General features: G+C 41.9%; 1 protein-coding gene across 1 annotated transcript in view; it reads right to left on the reverse strand.

The window, feature by feature from the left end:
• Positions 1-3,574: 3,574 nt before the first annotated feature.
• The window catches only part of NCBP1 (nuclear cap binding protein subunit 1), a 33,143-nt gene continuing 11,636 nt past the window's right edge, over positions 3,575-25,081 (reverse strand). The window contains exons 11-23 of the mRNA XM_071580897.1: positions 24,731-24,841; positions 23,436-23,500; positions 22,640-22,702; positions 20,896-20,970; positions 19,738-19,841; positions 18,812-18,934; positions 17,474-17,576; positions 16,047-16,140; positions 13,505-13,608; positions 12,759-12,873; positions 7,416-7,559; positions 6,909-7,022; positions 3,575-6,053 (exon numbers count right to left, since the gene is read on the reverse strand). Coding sequence (XP_071436998.1) covers positions 5,940-6,053; positions 6,909-7,022; positions 7,416-7,559; positions 12,759-12,873; positions 13,505-13,608; positions 16,047-16,140; positions 17,474-17,576; positions 18,812-18,934; positions 19,738-19,841; positions 20,896-20,970; positions 22,640-22,702; positions 23,436-23,500; positions 24,731-24,841 — 1,329 coding nt within the window. The 3' untranslated portion in view covers positions 3,575-5,939. The remainder of the gene's footprint in view (positions 6,054-6,908; positions 7,023-7,415; positions 7,560-12,758; positions 12,874-13,504; positions 13,609-16,046; positions 16,141-17,473; positions 17,577-18,811; positions 18,935-19,737; positions 19,842-20,895; positions 20,971-22,639; positions 22,703-23,435; positions 23,501-24,730; positions 24,842-25,081) is intronic.

Genomic DNA, 25,081 nt, shown 5'->3' on the forward strand with positions numbered 1-25,081 from the left:
GCTGTTGCCAAAGTCTGAAGAGTTACCTTTCAGTTGTAAGAAGCTCGTATAGAACAGCAAGCTGTAGTTTTTAAGCTGTGTTTTAGGGTAGACTATAACACATTTGCAACAGTTAAAAAATTTGTATCTTCTGGCCAAAAGATAAGTTTGTATAATTGTGCTTGATACATTGATAAAATGAAGTTGAACTTTGCCACTGCCGGTCTGCTTCTGTCAGAGGAGGAAGGCTCTGTCCTCCATACTTTGTCCTGACTGGTTTTCAATTACCAGTCAGGGGTGGGCAGACGGGCAGTGAGCTGATAAAGCAGCACTTTCAGTGGCTGGAGACCATTTGAGTCAGGTTCTCCTTTGGCTGAGATACACAGTTTCATAAAGAAGCATTCTCAAACAGAAAGCTGCCTGCTCCTGGGAAGGTTCTTGCACATGTCTGTCATTTCTCACAGGGGAGAATCCTGAAGTGTGTCCTTTTTTTTTTCTTCCCTCCAACTTCTAGACCAGAGACTAAGGCAAGGATAAATACCTGTCACTGGGGACAAGGAGGGAACTACCAATCCAAGGCAGAGCTCTCTGAGCACACCTGAATGATGTTTGCTTTCAGCAGAGGGTGGATTTACTTCCAGGTTCAAATTTCAAATCCTCATTGTTGCAGTGATTGGGGAATGCATGTGGAAATGGCTGAAGGGAAGGAGCATGTTACAGTAGTGGCTCGGCATTTCTTCACTATTGTAAATATGGTGGATCTCTAAGAAGTCTCTGGAGCCTGTGCTGGTGGCAGATTTGATGGTCAAAGGCCATCTTGGGCACACTGACCATGAAATGATAGTTTTTGATTCTTGGTGAGGTAAGGAAGGGGGTCAACAAAACCTCTCTACCTAAGACTTTCAGAGAGTGCTGTGGCCTGTTGAGGACACTGCTTCAGAGTCCCTTGGGAAACGGTCCTTAAAAACAAAGGGGGTCAGGATGACTGGACGTGTTTTGAGAAGGAAATCTTACCAGGTACCAGGAGCAGGCTGTCCCTAAGTGCCAAAAGATGAGTCTTTGTGGAAGAAAACCAGCCTGGGTGAACAGGGAGCTTTCTCTGGAACTCGGGAGAAAAAAAAATTTATGACCTCAAGAAGAAGGGGCAAACAACTCGGGAAGAGTACAAGGATGTTGGGCCAGGTGAGAGAAAATTAGAAAGGCAAAAGCTCTGCTAAAACTCAATTTGGGCACTACTGTGAAATATAAACTTTTATGAATACATTAACAACAAAAGGAGGACCAAGGAACATCTCTACACTTTACTGAATGCAGGAGGGAACATTGTCATCAAGGATGAGGATAGGACTGAGGTACTTAATGTCTTCTTTGCCTCAGCCTAAAGACAAAGACCAGTTATCCTCAGGGCCACCAGCCCCCTGAACTGGTGGACAGGAATGGGGAACGCAACAGACACACCGCAATCCAGAAGGATTGACTGAGTCACTTATGACACTCATAACTCTGGAACCAGATGGGATTCACTTAAGGGTATTGAGCTGGCAGAAGAGCTTGTCAAACAGCTTTATCCTCAGTCCTAGTTGACCAGGCAGGTGCCAGACAACTAGAGGCTGGTCAGTGTGACAACTATCCACAAGAAGGGCTGGAAGGATCCAGGGCATTACAGGCCTGTCAGCTTGACCTCAGTGCCTGACAAGGTTCTGGAACAGACCATCTTGAGTCTGATCGCATGGCACATGCAGGACAACCAGGTGATCAGGCTCAGCCAGCACAGATTTAGGAAAGGCAGGTCCTGCCTGACCAACCTGATCTCTGTTTACACCAGGGAACCCTCTTAGTGGATGAGGGCAAGGCTGTGAATGCTGTCCATCTGGACTCCAGTAAAGCACTTCATACTGTCTCCCACAGCATAGTCCTGGAAAAGGTGCTAGCCCACAGCCTGGACAGGTGCCCACTCCACTGGATTAAAAACTGGTTGGATATCCAGGCCCAGAGAGTGGTGGTGAAGGGTGTCGTGCAGAGTTGAAATCTCCTCACTGGTGGGTCTCACCAGGGATCATACCTGTTTATTATCTTTATTGATGGTCTGAATGAGGGGATTGGGTGCACACTCAGTAAGTTTACAGACAATACTAAGTTGGGTGGGAGGAAGGCTGGGATCTGGACAGGCTGAATGGATGGGCCAAGGCCAATGTTATAAGGTTCAGCAAGACCAACTGTCAGGTCCTGCCCTCTGGTCACAACCACTCCATGCAGCACTACAGGCTGGGGGAAGAGTGGCTGGAAAACTGCCCAGTGGAAAAGGACCTGGGGGTCCAGACTGGAAGCTGAATAAGAGCCAGCAGTGTGCCCAGGTGGCCAAGAAAGCCAATGGGATCTTGTCTTTTATCAGCAAGTGTGGCCAGCAGGATCAGGGCAGGGCTTGTGCCTCTGTCCTCAGCACTGGTGAGGCCTCACCTTGAGTTCTGTGTCCTGTTCTGGATCCCTCAATTCAGCAAAGACATCAAGGTGCTTGAGTGAGTCCAGAGGAGGCACTAGAGCTCAGGAAGGGTCTAGGGAGGAAGTTCTATGAGGAGCAGCTGAGGAAGCTGTGGTTATTTAGCCTGGAGAAAAGGAGGCTCAGGGGAGACCTTATCTGTTTGTAGAACTCCCTGAAAGGAGGTTGTAGCCAGGTGGGGGTTGGTCTCTTGTTCTGGGCAACCAGTGACAGATTGAGAGGACACAGCCACAGGCTGCATCAGGCAAGGTTTAGGTTGGACATTGGGGGGCATTTCTTTACAGAAGGGGTTGTTAAACATTGGAACAGGCTGCCCAGAGAGGTGGGAGTCACTGCCCCTGCAGCTATTTAAGGAGACTGGACATGGCACTCAGTGCCATGGTCTAGTTAACAAGCTGATCATCGATCATAAGTTGGACTTGATGACCTCAGAGGTCTTTTCCAACCTAATTGATTCTGTGGTTTAGTTAGAGGAGGAGACAAGGTGTCTAGAAAGGCCAGATGATGGTTCCAGTAAAAGATCTTCACTTCTCCAATGCTTTGTTTGCAGTCCCCCAGTAATCTGCCTTCCCACTAAGCACAGGACTTGGGGCCTTGGAAAGGCCTAGGAAAGAAGCACAAGTGAAGGGCAGAAGGTAGGTCCCAGGGAGGTTTTAGGAGGTAGTCCTCCATGTTATGGTTTCATGACCCAGTGTTGTCTTGAGTTCCCAAACTCCTCTCCAGGGCAGCTGGAAGATGTGCACTAATTACTGAATCATCTGTGACCACCCTGCAGCGGACCCCCCAACAGCAATCACCACCGGTCCATACCTTCCTGACCTCCTGCAGCAGTACCTCCCCTGGCAGAGGACAGAAGGTGGCAAGAGAGAGGGAGAAATGTGCACATCAGCAGCCCCTTGCATCTAGCAACACATAGCTGCGCAGGTGGGGAAGCATGTTAGACCAGCAGCAGCACAAGGAAAAGGCTTGTGCGTTAGTCAGGGTACCAGCACAAGTGCTAGGAGGCAAAACTGCTCCACACCCCTCTGCATTTAACACCACCAAAACCCAGCATGACTGCTTTGTTTCAGTGGCCCCCAAAAGAGACAGGACACACACTCATGGCAGCAACTTCCTTCGCCTTCATTTATTTTCGTCTTGTGCATTTTTTTCCAACCACACCACATATCTACAGCATCTTTATGTTACCCGCCACCACATGCTTTAGGCAGTTCCAAGATTCTCCATTTAGCTGCTGGCATCACTGCGTAAACATCTTCTCTTTCCTATAAATCCAATCAGTTTCCTAGTCAAGTCAGATGTACACCATTAGACCTTCAAGGAGGTGAAGGTGTCCAACAGACTCAAGAAATACAATCAAAGCTCACGCTCAAAGCTTGGCATGACTGGAAGTTAAAATCAATTTCAAAAGCCATTCCTATTTGGTTTTTAACACAGGATTACACTCAAGCATTTGCAACTGTATCCCCAGCATCAGTACTTGTCAAGGCTCAAAGAAAGTTACAGGTTTGGAAGTTGTAACTGCATTACCAGTTTAACAGAAATCACATTTATAGTCCAAACCCCCACTATTAGTTAATATCAGACACTGACCCAAGCCAGTGAAAAAACTATTAAACTCCAATTAAAACCTCTAAAATATTAAATGTTTCTTCAAAAAAAAAACAACCAACAAAAACTCCTATTTGATTACTCAAGAACATTAAGAGAAAGATCTGAAGCACAAGTCCGTGCATGACTGACAAACTCTTGCATAAAGCAAACTTACAACAAATAACAGTACACCCTGAAAGAATGAGGGGATCAGTCAAGTCTGAAAAGGCAAGCAGAAAAAGCATAAGTAACAGATCTAAGTCTAAGAGGATATATTGGATTGTTACAGGCCACACACAAACTTAGGTCAACAGTCAAAGTAGAAATTTCTGGGTATTATCCTCACTTCATCAGGAGCTCACTGGTCAACGTACAGATGAAATGCCTTTCTAGGCATAATACTTGAAAAAATAATTTGTACAGGAACAAAATTACTCAAAGCATGTTTATTTTCTAAGCTAAAACTAAATAGCACTGGGTATGAAATTCTTCTAAACATTCATCTGCAAAATTAAGAGACCAAGAACAGCTTGGAAACAACACTGCGTGCTGACAGACCTCAGCACCTAAGGCGGTATCTCTGCCATTCACCACTGACACAGACCCCTCTGGTTTGGCCTTTGGGTGGGTATGTAATGTTACCTGCATAACTCAAAACCAAGGCTACTCAATTTTCAGGTTGTGTTCTCCCAGTCTGTCTCCTGTGACATATCGCTTAATTCAACATTACAATGTTTTCTCAAGACATGGGAGCGATATGCTTTTGTCACTTATTCAAGCAAGGGAAGCATAGCAGACATAGCCACTGCAAAGCAGTTGTTGCCAAGCCAGATGAGGTGGGAGCACCTGGTTCATGCACTGCCACTAACCGGAAAGATTTCTGACATCCCCTGCAGGCCTGCAGGTCCAGCCCAGTGCAAATGTGATAGGTCAACTAGTTACTGACTGAAACAAAAACTAAGCTCAAACACTGCCCTGTCCTTTTCCTGGCATCTGGGGCTGGAGCTCCCAAAATCCAGGCAAGGCTTGCAGTATGGAAGTCAGAAGTTTGTTCCACTCCAACTCTTGCTTACTGTCTCTGTTTATCAGTGAAGAATGCTGCCAGGAGCAGTTCACTATTTTTTGACCACACTGTAAAAACGATTGCATGTTTCAGAAGTGGTCCATGAAGGTTCACTACTGACTGTTATAGATACTGTAATAAGACACTAGACAATGCATTTTAAAACATATTTCAATTGTATTATATGTTCTTTCAAACTGAAAATCTATCTGGCTTCATAGTAAACAAATTAATACACTCTAAGCTCCTTTGAAAATGTATTTCATATGCCCAATGTTAAGACATTTTCCTATGCCATACTAGAGAACTTACCACACAGCTGACTGAGAAGATGCATCCCCTTTCATACTGACAAAACACTATGAACTGTTCTTCATTTCTGCAATTCCTTTGACTTAAAGGACAGGCAGAGGTAAAAAATTCTATTGTTTGGCGCTTTTTTGTTGTTGTTCTGAGTATAGGATTTTTTGAAGGGGAGGGAGGGGTTGTGCCTGATTTTTATTTTTGTATAGGCAAGAAGGGAGAAATAAAATCACTATCATGAAGCAAAGAGTCAAACTAAATTAAAAGACAGCAAAAAGAATTAATACCTTACCTCACAAATATCCCCTATAGATCATATCTTTTAAGGCTTATGATGCTTACACAGTTTGTTGTTTGTTTAGAGTACTCTATTGTTTTATACAGGAGCACATGAAAGCCAGTTTTCCTCAAAAAATTCTTTCATCCCCATGTTAAGTTTTGCCATTAAAAAAAAATGAAATTCACTGAAGTCCTGCAGACAAGACTCTGTCCATGAAGAATCCCTCAGGCCTGCAGAGCACAGAACTGCTGAAACACAGCCAGTATGTGGTGGTCCAGTTCAGCTGTAAACAGGAGGTTCTCTAGGGTCACCATGTACTGCTGGATTATCTGGTGGTGCTGGTAGATAAAAAACAAAACACACATCTTTACTGTTTATATTGATACAAGAAGAGTCAGAGAAGTCAAGACATTTAAGAATCACAAGCCAAATGTTTTCATCCAAACCATTTAGCACACCCCATTTCCACAACAGAGCCACTACTAACTGTGAGAACAAAGTCTGTGTTGAAATCCTGTCTTGAGAAGTGCTGTGCTCCCTGCAACTCCTGGATTCTGAGTTGTGTGCAGGACACAGACACTGTGTCATTGCACAGGTATCTCAGAAGAATCACAGCATTTCCTTTCCTCTGAATACACATCTACTAGCAAAGAAGGGTTTATCCCAAAGGAGGACTACACCCCTCCTCCCATTCTTAAATGTCTCTTGTGCTCGCACAGGTATAACTTCCTGTACCAACTCACTTTCATCCAGCCACCTGTGTGTGTTAACTGATTTAATACAAAGTCAAGCACTCAAAAATTGTTTTCAATAAATGTCTGCACACCTTATTAAAAGGAACCCTGCAACAGTTTAATTCCATTCATTTTAAATACATCTATTTTAGCATTCTTGTTCATTCACAACTTTGCCCTTATTATAAATGCACAGTTAAGTGGAAATCAGCAAAACTCATAATCACATCTTGAAATATTTTTGCATTGTGCTTACAGTGAGGGAATTAGTCAAGGATCAGCTATGGTGGAGGCTTGGCCAGAGCCGAGCTAAGACCGGGCCGCACACGAGCCTTCAGAGAAGACGTGCTGCTGCCACCTATTGCTATTCCAGTGAAGCGCTCCACTCTCCATCCACGAAGTTCTCCCATTCCGCACGGCCCTGCCAACAAGGCTTCCAAACTGAGAAACAAGACTTACCTGCAGGAAGATCTGCTGCAACCTCTCTATACAGCTCTTGTACCAAGGTGTAAATACATCAATTCCACCAGTCTCACAGCGCACTAGGTGCTCCGTCAACAACATAATGAAACGCTGCAGTAGAGGGAAAAACCAACAAATGTACTCAGTCTCATCAACTGAAACCAGAATCCTAACCTCAGGTTAAAGGATCTGGGTGCCAGACACTTCGAACAGCAACGTCAGAGTAATTATTTTGCTTGGCCAACACAATTTAATACTGAAATAAAATTCAGTTACTTTCTGGTTGTTCAGGAAACAATGTTAGCAGAATTCCCCTGTTCCTAAGCACTGCTCAGGAGCAGTCTTTGCAAAGGAATGATATGAGTGGATTCTAACCCATAGCAAACCCATCAACCCCTTCTTATAGTCTTTTATTTCAAGAAGATGCTCCAGATAAAACTGGTGCTGAAAGCTTATCCAGTAACTTCAAAACCTGAAGTAAGCAGAGACTTTGCCCATCATTACCTGAAATATAACAAGGAAGAGATTCTTCTGTTCGCTCTGGGCTGACTCTACCTTTTCCTGCAAGCGCTCTATCTGCTCTTCTAGTGGTCCATCTTCCCGGTCGGTGCTTCGGTCATCATCATCATCGTCATCATCACTGTCTCGCTGTAAGTGACAACAGCACAGGATTAACCAGTAATCTGACTACCTGTAGACACAGTTAATGACCTCCACTTCCACATGTGAAAAGGTCTGCAGAGCAACTGAAGAGCAGCACATAATTCAGGATAGAAATTTGGAACGAAAAATGCCAAAATGGGAAAGCTGTGGAAAAAAATTACAAAAAAACCCCAAGACCTCAAAGAAAGTACAGCAAAGTTAAATATTTATCTTAAAGAATTAAGGAGTGTTCCTCTAGGAAGGCAACATGGCTGACAGCCCAGCTCAGGTGCCTTTATACCAGTGCATGCAGTATGGGCAACTAACAGAGGAGGTGGAAGCCACTGTGCTGGTGGGAAGTTATGTCCTAATTGCCACTACTGAGACTTGGTGAGATGAATTCCATGACTGCAGTGTGACTATCAATGGCTGCAAGCCGGTTAGAAGAGATGGGGAAGAAGGAAAAGCAGAGGTGCTGCCCTCTGTGTCAAGACTGGATTGTGATGAGCTGTTTTTGAAGAACAGACACAAGCAAGCTGAGAGCCAGTGGGTGAGAAACAAGAGACTGAGGCAACAAAGGGAACCTTTTGGTTGGTGTCTACACCAGGCCCCTGCTCAAGAAGAGCCTGTTGAAACCTTCTTGCTCCAGCTGTATGAGGCATCACAGTCAGAGGCTCCTTTCCTGCTGGTGGACTTCAACCACCTCCATATATGCTGGAAAAGTAGCTGCAGGCAATCCCTGAGATCCCTGGAATGCATGGAGGATGACTTCCTGATTCAGGTAATAGCCCTACAGGAAGGGATGTTTTACTCAATTGGTTACCAACCAAAGTGAGCTAATCAGAAACATCAAGATCAGAGGCAGCCTGGGCTGCAGCAACCACGAATTTGAGGAGTTTGCAGTTATGAGAGATATGGGTCAGAGGAGTAAAATTAGGTCTCTGAATTTTAGAAAGGCAAACTTCAGCTCTCCAAGGAGATTGTGAGATCCTCTGGGAGACTCCTGCCCTCAGGGACAAGGGAGCAGAACAGAGTTTGGCAGATCTCTATGGGGAGCATGAGCTAGCAATTTCTAGGAGTAAGTAATCACCAAGGAAGGCAGGAGACCAGCATGGCTGAGTAGAGACCTGCTGGTGATACTAAAAGGAATGAAGTAAATGCACAAACTGGAAACAAGGACAAGTAACCTGGGAAAAGTAGAGATGGGGTGAGCAAAGCCAAGGCAAACCTGGAACTGAACTTGGCAAAGGACACAAAGAATGCAGCAAGGGCTTCTACGGGTACATTTACCAGTAAAGGAAGGTCAAAGGAGATGTGTGTCCCTGATAAACAATGTTGGTAAACTGGTAACTATGGACAAGAAGACAGAGTGAGGTCCTCAAGATTTTTGCCACAGTCTTCAATGGCTACATCTCTTCCCACACTTGTCAAATAGATGTTCAGCAGGATGGGGACAGAGGGAGCAAAGTCCTTCCGACTCTACTTAAAGACCAAGTTCATGACCACCTGAAGAATGTGTATGTACCAAAGTCTATGGGACTCAAAATGATGCATCCCAGAGTCCCGAGGGAATTGGCTGATGTTAATTCCCAAGCCAGTCTCCATTATATTTGAAAGTTATGGCAGTCAGGTAAAGTTCCAGGTGACTGGAAAAGGGGACACACTGTATCCAACTTTATAAGGCGTAAAAAGGAGGACCCTAGGAACTACTGACCTGTCAGCCTCACTTCTGTGCCTGAGAAAATCATGGAACAGATCCTTCTAGAAGCTATGCTAAGGCCGAGAGAGGACAGGGAGAGGATTTCGGACACCCAGCACCATTTCACCAAGCGTAAATCCTGCCTGACCAGTCTAGTGACCTCCTATGATGGAGTGACAGCATCAGTGAACAAGAGAAGGGCTACAGATATAATTTATCTGGATTTCTGTAAAGTCTTTGACACAGTCCCCCAAACCATCCTTCTCCCTAAACTGGAGAGAGATGATTTAGTTAGTGGACTGTTAGATGCACAAGAAATTGGTTGTCGCATCCAGAAGGTAGTGGTCAACAGCTCAGAGTCCCCATGGACATCAGTGACAAGTGCTGTCCCTCAGGGGTCTATATTGGCACCAGTATTATTTAATATCTTCATTAATGACATAGACAAAGGAATTGGGTGCACTTGCTGCAAGTTTGCAGATGTCACAAAACGGAGTGGTGCAGTTGACACAGCTGAAGGATGGAATGCCACCCAGATGGACATGGATAAGCACAAGAAGTGGGCCTATGGGAACCTCATGAAGTTTAATAAGATCAAGTTCAAGATGTTGCACCTGGGTTGTGGCAGCTCTCTGCATCAATACAGGCTGGAGGATGAACAGATCAAGAGCAGCCCCGGCAAGAAGGACTTGGGGGTACTAGCGGACAAGAGGCTGGACATGACCCAGCAATGTGCACTTGCAGCCCAGAAAACCAACTGTGTCCTGGGCTGCATCAAAAGCAGTGTGGCCAGCAGGGCAAGGGAGGGGATTCTGCTCCCCTGCTCTGGTGAAATCCCAGCTGGAACACTCTGGGGTCCAGCTGTGGGGTCCTCAGCACAGGAAGGACATCAACCTGTTGAAGGAGGTCACAGGAAGGAAATCAACCTGGCCAGAGGAGCAGAAGAAGGATGGAGCACCTCTCCTATGAGGAAAAGCTGAGAGCATTGGGACTGTTCAGCCTGGAGCAAAAAGGCTCTCTAATGACCTAATTGCAGCCTTCCATATCTGAAAGGAGCCTACACAAGAGCTGGTGTGGGACTTATTGCAAGGGCATGGACTAGGGGAAATGGCTTCAAACTGAAAGACTATAGGTGTACATTAGATATTAGGAAGAAATTCTTTACTGTGAGGATGGTGAGGTACTGCAACAGGTTGCTCAGAGAAGGTGTGGATGTTCCATCCCTGTGCATATCAAGGCCAGGCTAAGACAGGGCTCTGAGCAACCTGGTCTAGTGGAAGGTGTCGCTGCCCATGGCAGGGAGGTTGGAACCAGATGATCTTTAAGACCCTTCCAACCCAGGCTATTCTGTGATTACATGATTTATTTAAGGGAAACACAGTGAAAGGTAATACTCCTTCTAACTTTATCATTACCAGGTAATGAACAGCTTTTTAAAAAATATGGCATAGATTCTTACAAATTTCATCTACTGCAGCAGGGGAGGTAATTCATTCAACAGCGAGTTCTGATATCTCAGAGCTTCAAAAAAGAAAGCACTTTGTGCAAGAACTCTAATGAATCCAGCTGGTTAGCACAAAAGGAAGGCTAAAGACTTGTCACCAGTTTTGTTAAAGAGGGGACTCCCTATATACATGATCAAAAAGTCTACTCTCAGACTCAAAAGGGTCAGCATGGACCCACTTGGATACTACTTCATGGATCTACTAACTAGGAACATGGCATGCTCTCACTGTGTCAAAAACAAAACAACAAACACCACTCCCAACAAAATATACTTAAATACCAGCCTTGGAGGCTCAGGTAATTAAGTCTTATACAAGACTACAATGCATATAGTAGAAAAGGCAGAATCTGACAGATTATTGTAAATTCAAACACAGCCTCATATGCTTGTTTCTATGCAAAAACACCCACAAATTAACAGCTCAAAACTGCAAGTATTTTTAAAAGCAGCATGTGTAACTTGTGACAAATATAGGCCTGTATGTTAACTCACCTATGGCATAGGAAATGAAGCTCACAATCACAAGATAGGTATAGCTCCAAATCACTGCAGAAAATGAGAACGACTTACCACAGCAGGTGAGAATTTAATTTTATTCTCTCTATGGGAACTTGCCTTTTCCCCATCTACAAAGGTTTTCTGAACTCTAAACATTAAAGGACCAACAACACCAAAGAGAAAGCACGGAAGCCATGGACTCATTCCACAGAAAGGCAATCCACTTCATGCTGGAGAACTTGGCGGTTTACTTCCTCTAAAAGGAATGGTCATGCAGCAGAGCAACAGCCTGCAGAACTACTCACTGTTGCATACAAATGGTTCTTCTGGCACAATATTCATTAAAAGAACTAAGTAATATAGAGGTGCAGCAAGGGACAAGTACAGAAATTAAAACACTGGTATATTTAGAGTTGCCAGAGCAGCTCTTTGCCTCACAGTAAGATCAATGACTGCACTTAGGTCTTCAATAATCATGGGTATTTATTAACTGCTCATCAATGTAGACTGAGGATGCAAGCAACTAGGATGGTTGTTGCTGTGAGTGGAGGAAACAAGATGAAGGGGCTGGGATGAACTGACACTGAGAAACTGCAAGTTAATAGCAATCTCACAACAGAAGCTTCGGCACAAATGACTAATTGAGCAGGCTTCTTCAGCAGCCTCTGTCACATTTTGACATTAACCTCATTCAAAATTTTGGAGCTAGCTGAGGGTTTTATGAAAGTCGCAGACCTCAAAGAAACACAGAAATTCTCTCTTGCTTTCCGCAACTCAGCATATTTATAAACTTAATTCTGTCATGACTAAGTACTGCATTCAGCCAAGCTTCCCTGGGCCCTGTCTCTTCCAGCTGTCACAGAAGACACTCACTCACCCCACTTTACTGTCCCACTTGGAACAATAGAACACAACAGCAGCTGCTTCCTAATCAGTTTACTGTATATAGTAATGCAAGATCATGCAACTGTATCAGAAAAAGCTGAAAGAAGGAAGTGACATGCCAGTGTCAGAATCCAGCAGCATCCATCAGAAGAACAGTAACAGCCAACTTCTCAATCACAAATAGCTGTTTCTGTGCACTTCTGCATGGAAGCCACAAGAGCACTCTTTAAACAGAACTTACCGTAAATAATTTGTAACTGTTCTTATTGTTATCCAGTAAAATAATAGGAATGCAGGTTAGAAGGCAAGTGGAAGATACGCTCATATTAGAAAAGAAATTTGTAAGAAAGAGCTTGAACAGAGCAAATACGTATGAACTCCCTTTAAAGATTTTACTAAATTGTTATGTTACAGCTGCCATTAGAAAGGTGGACTGAGAATATGCACCTGATTTTTGATATCTCAGTGCTACAGATGACCACATGTCTGCAGGCATGCTTCCTGATGAACCACATTTATTCAGTCCTCCCCAAAACCAATGGTGTGTCTCTCTGCCTGCAAGCAGGTTTCTATAACTTAGTTTAAAATTATTAAAATTTGCAAACAAATTACTCACTCTTTTGTGCTGCCTGGCCAATCTTGCCTTAGTCTCCTCCAGTTCTTTGTGAATCTTCAAAACATGCTTATTCATCTTACGAATTGTGGAATGTAAGATCTCCCAGATATAAAACCTAAGAAAGACACAAAGCTCAAAACATTACACTCAACACTACGCCAAGACAGAAAACTAAATACTAGTTTCTTACAGAAAAATGCAACTGGAAGAATGTAAAAAACTTAGTATAATTTAAGGCATCTATTGGAGTGAACAAACACTCAGCATACTTGTAATGCAAGAAAACTTAACAGCAGTTCTTTCCAAGTTTTTGCAGCACACTTCAAAACCAGAATTTTATTTCCTACGCACACTGCAAGACTATCAACACCAAACTGACTCTTCAGATCAAAGTTCTCCCATTCTCAATATGCAATGTATCAGTGGTGGTACAAGGTACACCACTGAGCTCAGCCAAAGACCAGGACCACACCAAGGCAGCAGCTTTGTAACACACACCAACAGGCTTTGTTTAGAAGTAGTACCAGTGCTGTTCTACTTTGGCAGGCTTAGATACCGCTTGCAAAATGACATGATAGCAACAATCTTGTGCCGTCACGTAAACTTTCATCTCCCAACTTTGTAGAAATAGCAAAAGCTTAATCATACCCTCTTCCATTACTGAGTTTTCGTAGATTAAATGATGTACTGGCAACTTAAAATGGTAAGTCAGAGACAAGTAACAACCCAAATCAAATGCTTGTTACCTAGTAAAATCATGTGCAAGCTCTGAAGAAAAGATCCAGTTTGCTACTGCAGCACAGTCGACAATCTGTGTTCGAATCATCTTGTCCACAAGCACAGCAATCATCTGTATTTTGTGAAAGACAATACACACACAATCTGTACAATATTTCAGCCTCAGATAAAACCACAGATGCTTTGATGCAACTCTACATCAGTGGTATCAGTGGGTAATTTCAAATACTTCAGGAAGCTGGGTAGTCTAGCCTAAAACATTTGAAATGAGGGGATCTATACCAATTATATAAAGCATTGTTATTTTGTTAACAACCTTACCTACTTCCGACATCATTAACGTACACACTCCCATAACAAAAGCAAAAAAATCAAGAACCAGAGTTGTAACTGAGGCCTAGCATTTGGCATCAAAGTACTCAAACCAGAGCATATATACCTGTCAGATCACCATAATGAAGGAGCTACTGTAAGACACTATCCTTGAACTACGACAGCCTTCAAACATGACAGTAAGCTTTCCTCTGTGGGTCCTACGAATTTCACAACAGAGCCAGCGTTGCGTAGTCAGTGGAAGGGGTTACTTGCTACAGGCACTGCCATGATTCTGAAGCAGTTGCAAGCAATACACGAGGCAAATGCAGAGGACGGTTACTGACTACAGAAGTTGCAAGATGTTCAGAAAAAAAGGTTTATCTTAACTACTTGGGTGATTCAATGCCACAGTATCTAAGAATTGCAGCCTGCACTGTATTTATCCTTACACCCACCCAATGTCAAATAAGGAAGTGTAACAAAGCTCCTTTTAAGGAAGGAAAATTAAAATAACTGAATTAATCATACAGAGGACTCAGCACTCAACGTTCAAGTCCCAGGACAGCATCCTATGCTCTGTTTGTCTTTCTGTATTGACAGGAAGAATGTCTGGTTACTTAGCCTGATCTTCCACGAAACATACATCTAGGATTTTGAGAAAACATTTAATTTCAATGTTAAAATTTCTCTTTATGAAGTCACCACCACAAACTTGTTTATAAGTCCAAGGACTACTGACTTCTGTTGTTAAATCCCCAGCTGCAGCACAGCTGCATCAGTGCTCCATGCCTTGCAAGTACTGCTGGTAGTCTGAAACAATTCAAAGGACATTCTTATAGACATGGGAGTAGGGTGAGCAGCCTAAAAAAAAGACTCAGCCTGCTGTCAAGTCACCATTCCTTCTGTGTGGACAGGGAGGTTGTGGACTCAGGGATAAAAAAAAGGGAAGAGCTTGATCAGGAGCAAAACACTGAATTGCAAAAAATGAAAGAGAAAAAAATTTAAATTCCATGGTCAAGTAGAACAGCAGTCCTTCCTTGCTTTTGCACTTGACATTTTTAAAGTAATCTCAGTTTTCTCATAAAAGTCTAACATGACTATTTAGTGTGGGTTTCAAACATCCATCTCTGGTCACACTGCAACCCAAAGGAATGAAGAGGAAGAGGATGCAGATACTAGACTGCAGCAATGAAATTTGTTCTGATCCACTGAAGCGGCAGTAAAAAGCAGGTCAGACTGTAAATGTCACATTTTCAAGGTCACTAAACTGCATAGTAAGTTAAATATATGAAAAAAACCCCAAAACACCTCCTTTTTGATGTTTTTAAGAGGTAGCAGCTTGCATGGGGCTCTCTCCTAGGTTCTTGTTTTTCCCACTAGGGAATGGACCACAGGTCTAGTAGCAGACGCAAGGATTACCCTGGGTTCACAGTGGCATGGCTTCTTAAAGGCTGGCCTATGCAGATGTAAGGTACTTACCAGCACTGACATAGAACACACACCAATAACGAAGACATGAAATGACTAATGCAGGCAAATTCAGCCCGAGTTCCTTATTTATTTCTATTTTTAGAAAAATGACAGCTGAGGGAGAAAGCAACTGCTGTGAAGAAACTGAACAGTTTAAACAAGTAAGGCTTTTTTTGTAGGTCTTTCAGGGTGTTATTTCCTCTGGCTCAAGAACGAACATAATCACAGTACTGTCAGACTGATATGTTCGGAACAGCCACTACTGCAGCTCTGTTCACCCAGTCCACACACAACAGTGACTCCAGCATGAGCTTTGTTTAATAACTGGATGGCTTTCACCAGCAACTGCATAAAAAAAACACCTCCACAACACAGAGCTAAAACCCCTAAGAATCCACGTTTCTGGGAATCTTATTTCAATTTACATATCCACGCTGTTTTTCCATTTTGAACAAAACCAGGATTTTGGCAAAAGTTAGTCTTATGTATAGCATACAGCATAGTATGAATCTGAGTAATAAGGAAGCCTTTGCACTCTCAAACGGAACTCTTGTGGAAGATGCAACATCAACAGATACTATACATTTTACATTTAGCCTTCATTTTAGGCACTAGTAACAATATCAAATACAATTTGAACTTCCCTTAAGATTACAATAGATGAGTTATTTTTAAAGGACATACAGCAAACTGTATTTTTTTAAATTTACATATGACCTCTGCACATTGAAACACACAAAAATACTTGACATTACAGACTCTTACCTGTGGATGATTCTTCCAAACCTCATATACAACCCTCAGAACATGGAGTTTCCCCTCATCACTTTCAGCAAGCGTTTTGAAGACTTCATGAAACCTTTTAACAGATAAAAGTAGTCAGTGTAGGGGCTGGGATCAGGTCAGATGAGCAGCAAAGGCAAGATGTTTAGATTGGCCAAAAGAAAATTTGGTGACTATCTGCATCATTTCGTGGACCACTGTTCCCTGGAAAACATAACCATCCTGAGCTAAAATGGACTATAAATACATCGTATCTCCTAAAAGCAACTTACATCTTAGTGGTGAACCTACTTCCTGAAGATGGGCTATGTTTCTCATACTCTTAAAAGCAGGAGGCACTTTCATGCTTCATGTGCTTATCTATACACAGCTGGAGCACCATTTTCTGCCTTTTAAGCCTTAGACCTTCCTCTTGACATTGTGTTTCCATAACTTTAGACACTTATCCTAAGTGCCTCTTTTTGAAGGAATTGCTGCTAAAAGCCTCTGTTTTAGCAGTTAGGCCAACTGCTTCACAATGTTCACAGGCCAGCTTATTCTAATGAAACGATAGAGAGTAAGAGGCTCTTTTTGATCTCATGGCTGCACTGCTGGTGTGCAGCAGTGAAAATACCATTGGTCTAAGTATTCATAACAGCCTGCCTCCTGCACTCTGACTGCAGGTTACTACCTGCAGCTTGTTATCAACATGGCCTCTGTAGAGCTCCCAGATGCATGTTTTTGTAACAGCTTTAAGTATCTTGAGGGACAGATAACTCATTAAGATGCATGTGACTACCTTTCACATAACACGAACACTTGAAAGCAACTCCAAAACACACAGGATTAAAAATGTTATTTCATCCGATTTTTCTAAAAATGATGCAGTGAATTCTTTACAAATTCTTTACAAGTTCCAGTATCTTTAAGGGATGAACTCCAAAGTATTTTAGGATGGATTTCATTCAGCTTTGGTAGACAGAAGAAGCTTACAGCACACTGTTTTAAAGTTTCATGGTTGTTTTTCCTTGGTTTTTATACAGATGTAACTGTCCTTGAGTCATAGTCACAGTATAAGATATTACAATGGCAGTTCCCCAGTCATTCAAATGTAAGGAGAATCCCTTGTTCCTCACCATAATCAGCAAATTAGTAATTCTAAAACAAAGTAATTTTCCAAACCTGTCTCATTTGTTTGATTTACATTACATGGCTGTAATGTGCAAGTTTCTGTTAATGTCATTCACATATATACAATGTAGGATTTATACCACCCTTCCTTCAGTAAACAGTGTCATTAGTTCTCCTAATCATACAGCATTGTGGAGCACCTAAAATACTGCTAAAACCTGAAGTTCACTTCTTTTATCATGCATTTCACTAACTAAACTAAACTCTAAGCCCCAAAATAGCAAACATATTACACTTACTTTGCCAGGGCACTGAAGGAATGGCTGAAAGACTTGGCAGCTAGATGGAGCAGAGTCTGAACAAAGACTTCTATTTTCAGAGGGTTGAAAGAAAATCCTTCACCTGCAAGTTATTTAAAGTTAAAACTAGGAAGTACTTCAAGTAAAGCACATAAGCTACTCATTAAACTGTAGATATAACTTATGGTTTTAGCTCATTTCACAGAAGAGTTCCAACAGGGTTTTGCAGGACTGAGCAGGGAACAAGTAAAGACTCCATCCAAAAAGTCCATGTTTTAAGGCTCCAATTTTGCCATGGAGAAAATGTGCAGAAAGAATTCTGGTAAGTGAAGAAGCTATGAGAGACATAGTCTCTCTACCAACATGTACCAGCACTGATGGACTGCAGCAGAGAAAGTCAACAGAGGAAACTGCAGTCATGCACCAAGATGAAGGACTGGAAGACCATAAAGAAGAAAAGGCATGGATGAGGAGAGAGGAAAGTAAGGATTACTAACATATAGAGGCTGACCATTTTGGATATAGGAGAAGGGTTCAGCAAGCATCTATAGCAAATATGGTTATTAGGATGAATGGTGTGAAGTCCTCTCCTGTACCTGCAGCTACCTGCAGCTGAAAACAGGTGGGAGGGAGTGCACTAGTTGGTGCATAATGCCCAAAGCAAATCAGCAAACATGACAGTGGATCCCAGGGCAAAAAAAACTCAACAGATGGTTGCTGCTCTCTGTCTGCATGACAGAGCACTTGCAAATATTACAGAAACAATGAAGTAGTCCTATTGTTTAATCACTTCTAACTCTCTCTCTCACATTCCTAATTCCAGACAGCACACAGGCTTTAGGAATCAGTGCTGCCTGTGGCTGCAAAGCTAAGGAGAACATGACAAGAAGTCCACTCTGAGTTTTCATCTGAGGAAGATGACAGCAGCAGTCTGGCTGTCCTATCTGCTGTGGAACAGCATTGAGGGGAGGGAAGCTGTCAGGGCAGAAGCAATGAATTTCAGGGGTGGGGATGACAGCATGAATTGCCTGCTGCAGCTGAAGGCAAAAAGGGAATGTTAAATTCTTTCTCTCTGTCAATACTTGCAAGAAAACATAGATCAAGAGCCAGGTTACTTCTGTCAGGTTAGGAAAAACAGGCCTGACTCCACAAGTAAGATGTTTACAAAAAACCCTAACAATGGTGCATTATTTCTATTTACTGTTAAACTGAAACCAACTACTATAAGGAAAAGCATACAGTTCCGTTAACCTCCACACTCAAAGCTCAAAGCATGGCAGATCAATCTACACACAGGATAAAGTACAGCTTGCCAGAGCCTAACAGAATGTATCTTACCATCATCATCATCCTGGTTTGGATTAGGCACATCTTTTAAGATACTGAAGATTTCATCATTGCTGGCCTTATTTTTAATTGCAATTGTTAAACAGAGTGCCACAGTATATCCAGGAAGAGACCCTGAACAAAAACAAAGAGGTCACAAATATGTCAAGGCAAGTACGTGAGTATTTTTAACATCAGTTTGCCTCTCAGAGAAACCAGTACACTTCCCAGACACATCTAAAACTAGCTGTTTCCAGTATCATTGTCCACATCAATATTGCTCAACATGTTTTCTGGTCTTCCCAGGAAAATCCAAACTTTGACTAGAACCCTTAGAGCTGAGGTCAGGTCACCACTTTCCTGACTAAAGCTCTACTTCAGTTTCAACCAGTTTCCTAAGAATACAATACTTCCTTGTTTTTCCTCCTTGTACCTGTGATGACACTTTTATGCTCAAGATTGCACATAAAAGGAAAAATAAGGTATCTCTCAATCTTTATGTTGCCTACTCCCTCTGTATGCTTCATTAAATCAAATTTACTAGTAAAATATTCTACTGCTTCATGAAGTTAAAAAAATAAACTCTGATTATTACTTCATATGCTGCCTTTGCCGCAGCAGTGTGGTCAAACAGAGGAAATGGATGAATTGTCCAATTTTAGACTTCTGGCAAACAATACCGCACACAACATGATATACCACCTCAGTAACATGGAATTTCCTTTCTTGCTATGTAAGAGAGAGGATTTTATTACAGAGATCCAGGCTTAATATGCATTAATTGCTCATGTGAAGCATATTTACCCATATGAAAATTATGCATGTTTATTTGAACTGTATTCTTCTTTATGAAGACAACTGATATTACAGTTAATTTCATGTGTTCTCTTGTTCTGAAACACTTCTTTAACTTAAGCACTAGTAACTTTAATACTTACTATTACTTTCATCTCCGTATTTGTAAATGCACACTGGATTAGCAGGACTGAGGACAGAAAAACTTGCAGGAACAATGTCTATTATTCGCTGATGATAGGAGAGTCTGGAAACAACAAGTTTCATAGCATTAGAATTAAGATGAGAATAACACCATGGCAAATTTTAATGTGACTGCTTTATAACCATTTTCCTGCATTTAATTTCCACAGAACAAGAGTCAGGATGCTTATACAACAGAATGGTAGTTTTTGCTGGATCCTACAAGCTAAGTAAACCAAACTTACTAGAAGATGCCTTCTATTTGAATACCCTGATGCTTGAGTTTCATCTTTATACAATTAATTTGCCTTGTGAAAAGGCTGTCTCACAGTAAGTTTTAGGCAAAAGCCTATGATGCACTGCAGAAAACTAGAAAGATGTTGGTATTCAAAGCAGAAAAAGTATTAAACTGGATGTCTTCGTTTTGCTTTCCAGCTTCATTTCATTCCGACAAAGGCATAATTTGCTACTAGTTTTTAGTTTTTAGTTAAATGAAAGAGCACCACAGAAAAATTGCATTAAATTTTGCAGCCCAATACTTTCATATTTCCTAGACAGAATTCACCCAAAATCCGATTAATGTTTTCATGTAGAATGCCGAATAACACACACATTCAGAATGTTCTGCTCTTTCTTATATCCCCCATCTCAATAACTTTAAGTCCAGACACTGGTTAGGTAATCTTGTTGTTGGGTTTGGAGATATGGTTTGGATGGATGGTTGTTTAAGGTAAATCAGTATCAGAGGCACCTGAAGAACCAAGATTAGAGCCTCAGTTTTTGGTACCATTAATGGTTAGTTCCCTCCATTTCTGTGAATGCTGAATGCCTAAACTCTACTTCTTTTCCATGGCTATGGTGAAGGATGCCCTTTTTAACTACAGGAGTGCATAGGCAGCTCACTACCATCTATACCACTGTTACTTCCTCTCTCTTTAAAACAGTGTCCTGCAGCAGTTAAACCAGATTAAAAATCATACAAACAACAGACTCATCTCTTAACTGACACTGAATTGTTAAGAAGAGATGTGCCTAAGACAAGAGTCAAGTTAAAAGGACTCTTACAGTACCAAGATGAAACTGTGCCTTGAATGCAACTATCAAAAGATCTTACTTACCGCATGCACTTTTCCAAAACCTCTCTCACAAATTTCGGTTTGGGTTTTTCAAGGTCCTGAGTAAGACAATCTGACCTATCAAAGGACAGAATGAGATGGCTTTTAGTAAAAGAATTTGTGCTTTCGTCTCCTTCTGTCTTGGTCTAATAGGTACAAAACAATCACAGTCTAAAGCCAACGGGAGCATTTGACATAAGAGTGCAGGCAATTTTAAGCCACTGAGGTAAGTTAATCACTACTGCCTTACTGGCAATTAGCATTCTTGGAATCTCATCTCTATGTGATGTATTTTCAAGTAACTTCCCTTCCCCTGCCAGACTAAAAATAATTTGTGGCTACAGTTAGCTGGCTTTCCCTTTGCTTAGGAAAGAAACCTTGTGTGATTTTATGGTCTCTTCCACCCTCACTGGAATGTTTGAACTTCTAGATGATTTCAAATGCAATCAGACAAAGAAAAGCCCCAAATACAGTCACTTGCAAGATCTGTGAAAAATAGCACCCTGGGAAAGAGCCACATTAGCACTGCCATCAAGAAACATCCAGGTGAACTAAAATGAGCTGTTTGAAGACTGCTGCTTGGTCAATTAACATGGATGTAATCACAGGATAGCCATCAAACACTTAACTCCACATGAGGACAATATGAGAAACTTAAGTAAAGCCACAAAATATCAGAAGGGCTGCACCCCTCTCTACATGGACTCTTGGACAGATCACCTACAAAAAGCATGTAGCAGGCTGTGGAAACTTAACCTCAAGCTGATCTCCCTTGCTACATGGGTGCCTGGAATGTTAAGCTCAGGGAACCTATAGTTAGACACTGATGGAGTCCAGGGAACTCTTGCTAGAGACCCAAGTTCAAAGCACAGCATGGTAAAAATGGATTGCAGGGCAAGCTCCAATGGAACTTCAGGCACTAGGACTTGGCAGATGGGAAACAGACCACAAGGTCTGTCAAGGATAAAGGTTACAATGAAAGGTTTAGGGTAGGACAGAGAGCAAGATTATAGAATGAATACAGGATAGAGAGTCAGCACAAACTACTTAAACAAAATCAAGGAGTCATTTTGAAAAGTTGGCAAACAACTGACTGAGAATGCAGGATAAATTAATCACATTTCTGCTTCCCTCTTTAAGGAATGGTTACACTGCCTTGAGATTTATCACATGTTCACGAGGGACAATACAGTGACTAAAGAGATTATTAAGATAATCTACCACTGAGTGCTGGTGAACAGATTAAGAATGATCTCTGAAGACCTAGAGGAAGGCAATTAACAGGGCCACTATGCTCTTATTTTTCCTGGATATGTTTAAAATTTTAAGGTTTTTGCAGTACCACATTTAAATCAAAAGGAGAAAAACTTATCAGTCATTTCACTTCCACAAGGTCTTAATTTGATACCAGAGTTTTCAGTGAAATGAAAGAGCCCCACAGAAAATGGCACTCATTTTGCAGCACAATTCTTTTATACAGATCCTATATGGAATTCACCCAATGGAGGATGCCAGATAGGATAAACTTTCAGAACATTTTGCTCTTTCTCTGTCCTGTATCCCCCTTCTCAGTTTTTTGCACAATTCATGGTCAATTCCCTTTATTTCTGTGAATGCTGAATACCTTCCAGGGATATAGCCTACACTCTATTTCTTTCCATGCCCATAGCAAAGCATGTCTTTTTGTCACTACAGCTGTGTATACCACCTGCAATATCAGGTTTGAATCAAAAGAAGAGGAACTTACCAGTCTTCCCAGCTCCAACGGAACTGAAAGTTGCTCAAATGGTGAGAAAACCAGTTTATAAATCTTTATTAAAAGAAAAAGAAAGCTCCATTAAATGTCAGAAATGCAGGAAAACTTTCAGTTGAGCTTTTCTTGTAAATGCATTCTACTTTCCAAAGGCAAACCTAAACTCTTTAAGCTGTTAAAGCATTAAACAGGCATTTGACAGAAACAACAGACTAAGTTTGTAAAGTCAGAAAGAAGCTTTTACAAAACAGACAGCCTGTCATGTTCTGTCATTTCACTTAAAGAGATAGCATATTAAACTAACAATTAAAATGTAAACTTAGCGTGAATACACAACTTTCACATTTTTTATTAATCCATTAACTGCCTTCCTACACAATGCAGACGTCATTGAAAGGGTAAAATCACAACCATTCTCCTCCTCTGGGCAGCACACACACCATTAACTCCACTTCCAGGTCTCTCCCCAGACCAGTAGGGAGCAGGCACAGTACTAGATAACAGGGTACTAAACAGCTGTGGACAGCTCTGAACACAGAAAACTTGGCACCCATTGGAACTGCGCTGTGCTGACAGCTAGACCTCCAGAGGAGTGTTCCCAGAGAGGAGAAGCAAGGTGTCAATCCTCCAACTCTTCTTTAGACTGCTCTAAGCTAGAGATCGCAAAACATTTTGAATGGCATCAAGTAGTTCTAACACAGGTTTCAGACTACTTTTTCCACAGCCTCTTCAGTTATGTTCTACATTGGACATTGAGAAATGGTTTCCATCATTTACAAAACACATTTACCTGTCCACACATGTTGTATTCATTGTATCCAAGCGCATGTAGAGCATTTCTGTGGCTTGTGCCAGCTTTAAGTTTCTTATTAAGGTTTACAGAAAAGCACTGGATAAGTCAGATGCAGATGTTACTCCTTTCATGTTTTTAATAGAATTGTCATCAACCTTTTGCACTCAAAGCTCCCTAAATCTACTCCAAAATCAGGTAAATCCACAGTGGGAAAATGAAGAATATTGTGAGTTCCACCCTCTGATCCCAGCCTGGTTTATTTCCATCATTGCAGCAAGACTGTTGGCTTCTTCCACAGAAAGACAGAATTCCCATCATGTAACAAGCAAAACTGCACTAACATGAACACATACCAATGGCCTAATGGAGTACTTTTGCAATCTCACCCACAGTCTGGCTTCCCAGGTGCCTGCTTATCCACAAGCAATCTCTGATCATCACTGAAGGCTTCAGAAAGTATGTCTACACTGATCCTATCCAATAAGGCCTTCCTATTTCTAAGAGTTTTTATTAACATAAAAAACTTCATGCACCCAATTCTAGAAGAGACTTGGTTCTACTCATTGATATGAAGTGATTTTCAAAGTGGGTGGTATCATGAAACCAAATAAAAATTTGGGCTTGAAATTACCAGTGGGTAGACATCTGCTGACTGTGCTCCATTCTCAGTCTATAGCTTGATTTAAACCACTGACCTAACAGGGTATAATATGATGGACAGAATTAGCTGGGAGCCATGCTTCTTTTCTCAGCATTTAGCCATCCTGTCTGAGCTCATAGATGATTATTGACCTTTTGAATGCTCCCAGTGTGAGCACCGAGTGGGAACTCAGGCAAGTTCCTTTAAATCACCTGCTACACTTGCTACTGAAAAGGAAGTAGGAGCACTCACACAGCTGCTAGAACAAAAGATAAAGTCTGTCACTTCCTGTCCTTCTCAGGCTTTAATGTGTCTATGACCGTGCCACATGTGTCCAAACCTAAATGGGCAGCAGTGACAAACCGCAACATTGTATTTTATTGTCTTATTAAGACACCACTTTTGGGGAAGTTTAGAGGAAGTACCAGAACATTGCCCAGAATGTTGAAGAGACTTGCCCACTTGGTGGATCTAGATCTCTGCTAAGTGGGCCGTGTTATTCTACAAATCATGCAAGTGTTACAGGCAAAATTTCATGCAGCTGTTGCAAAATATTAATACTGCCAGTATTTACTGCTAGCCCATCAGTTACAGAACAAACAAAATAAAGGCTGCATTTCATGAATGCTCTTCAGCAGCGCAGAAAGGATACAACTTGTGGTAAAGAGCCAGGCTGAAGTTTGCACAGTTCAATCAGGAGTGTTGTGTACATGACTTCAATGTGTGGTGGAGACGGAAGTTGAAACAATTCGGCAAATATTACCTGTAGGAGAGGAAATCACATAATCAGAGCACAGTCCGACGTGGCCTGCACAACCTGTAGTTTCACAATAGTGACCATCAATCTTAAACAATTACCTATGCCAAAAGACCCATACTGTTCTGTCAGACGCATGCTTTGGGAAAAGGAGGGAGAACCATATAAGAGGGAGTGGTAATCCTACAATGTACTAATGAAGTCCACTCTAAGTGTCCCTCTCATTTCATACCAATACAACATCAA

Source organism: Pithys albifrons, chromosome Z (genome assembly GCF_047495875.1).
Source record: "Pithys albifrons albifrons isolate INPA30051 chromosome Z, PitAlb_v1, whole genome shotgun sequence".
NCBI classification, from domain to species: domain Eukaryota; kingdom Metazoa; phylum Chordata; class Aves; order Passeriformes; family Thamnophilidae; genus Pithys; species Pithys albifrons.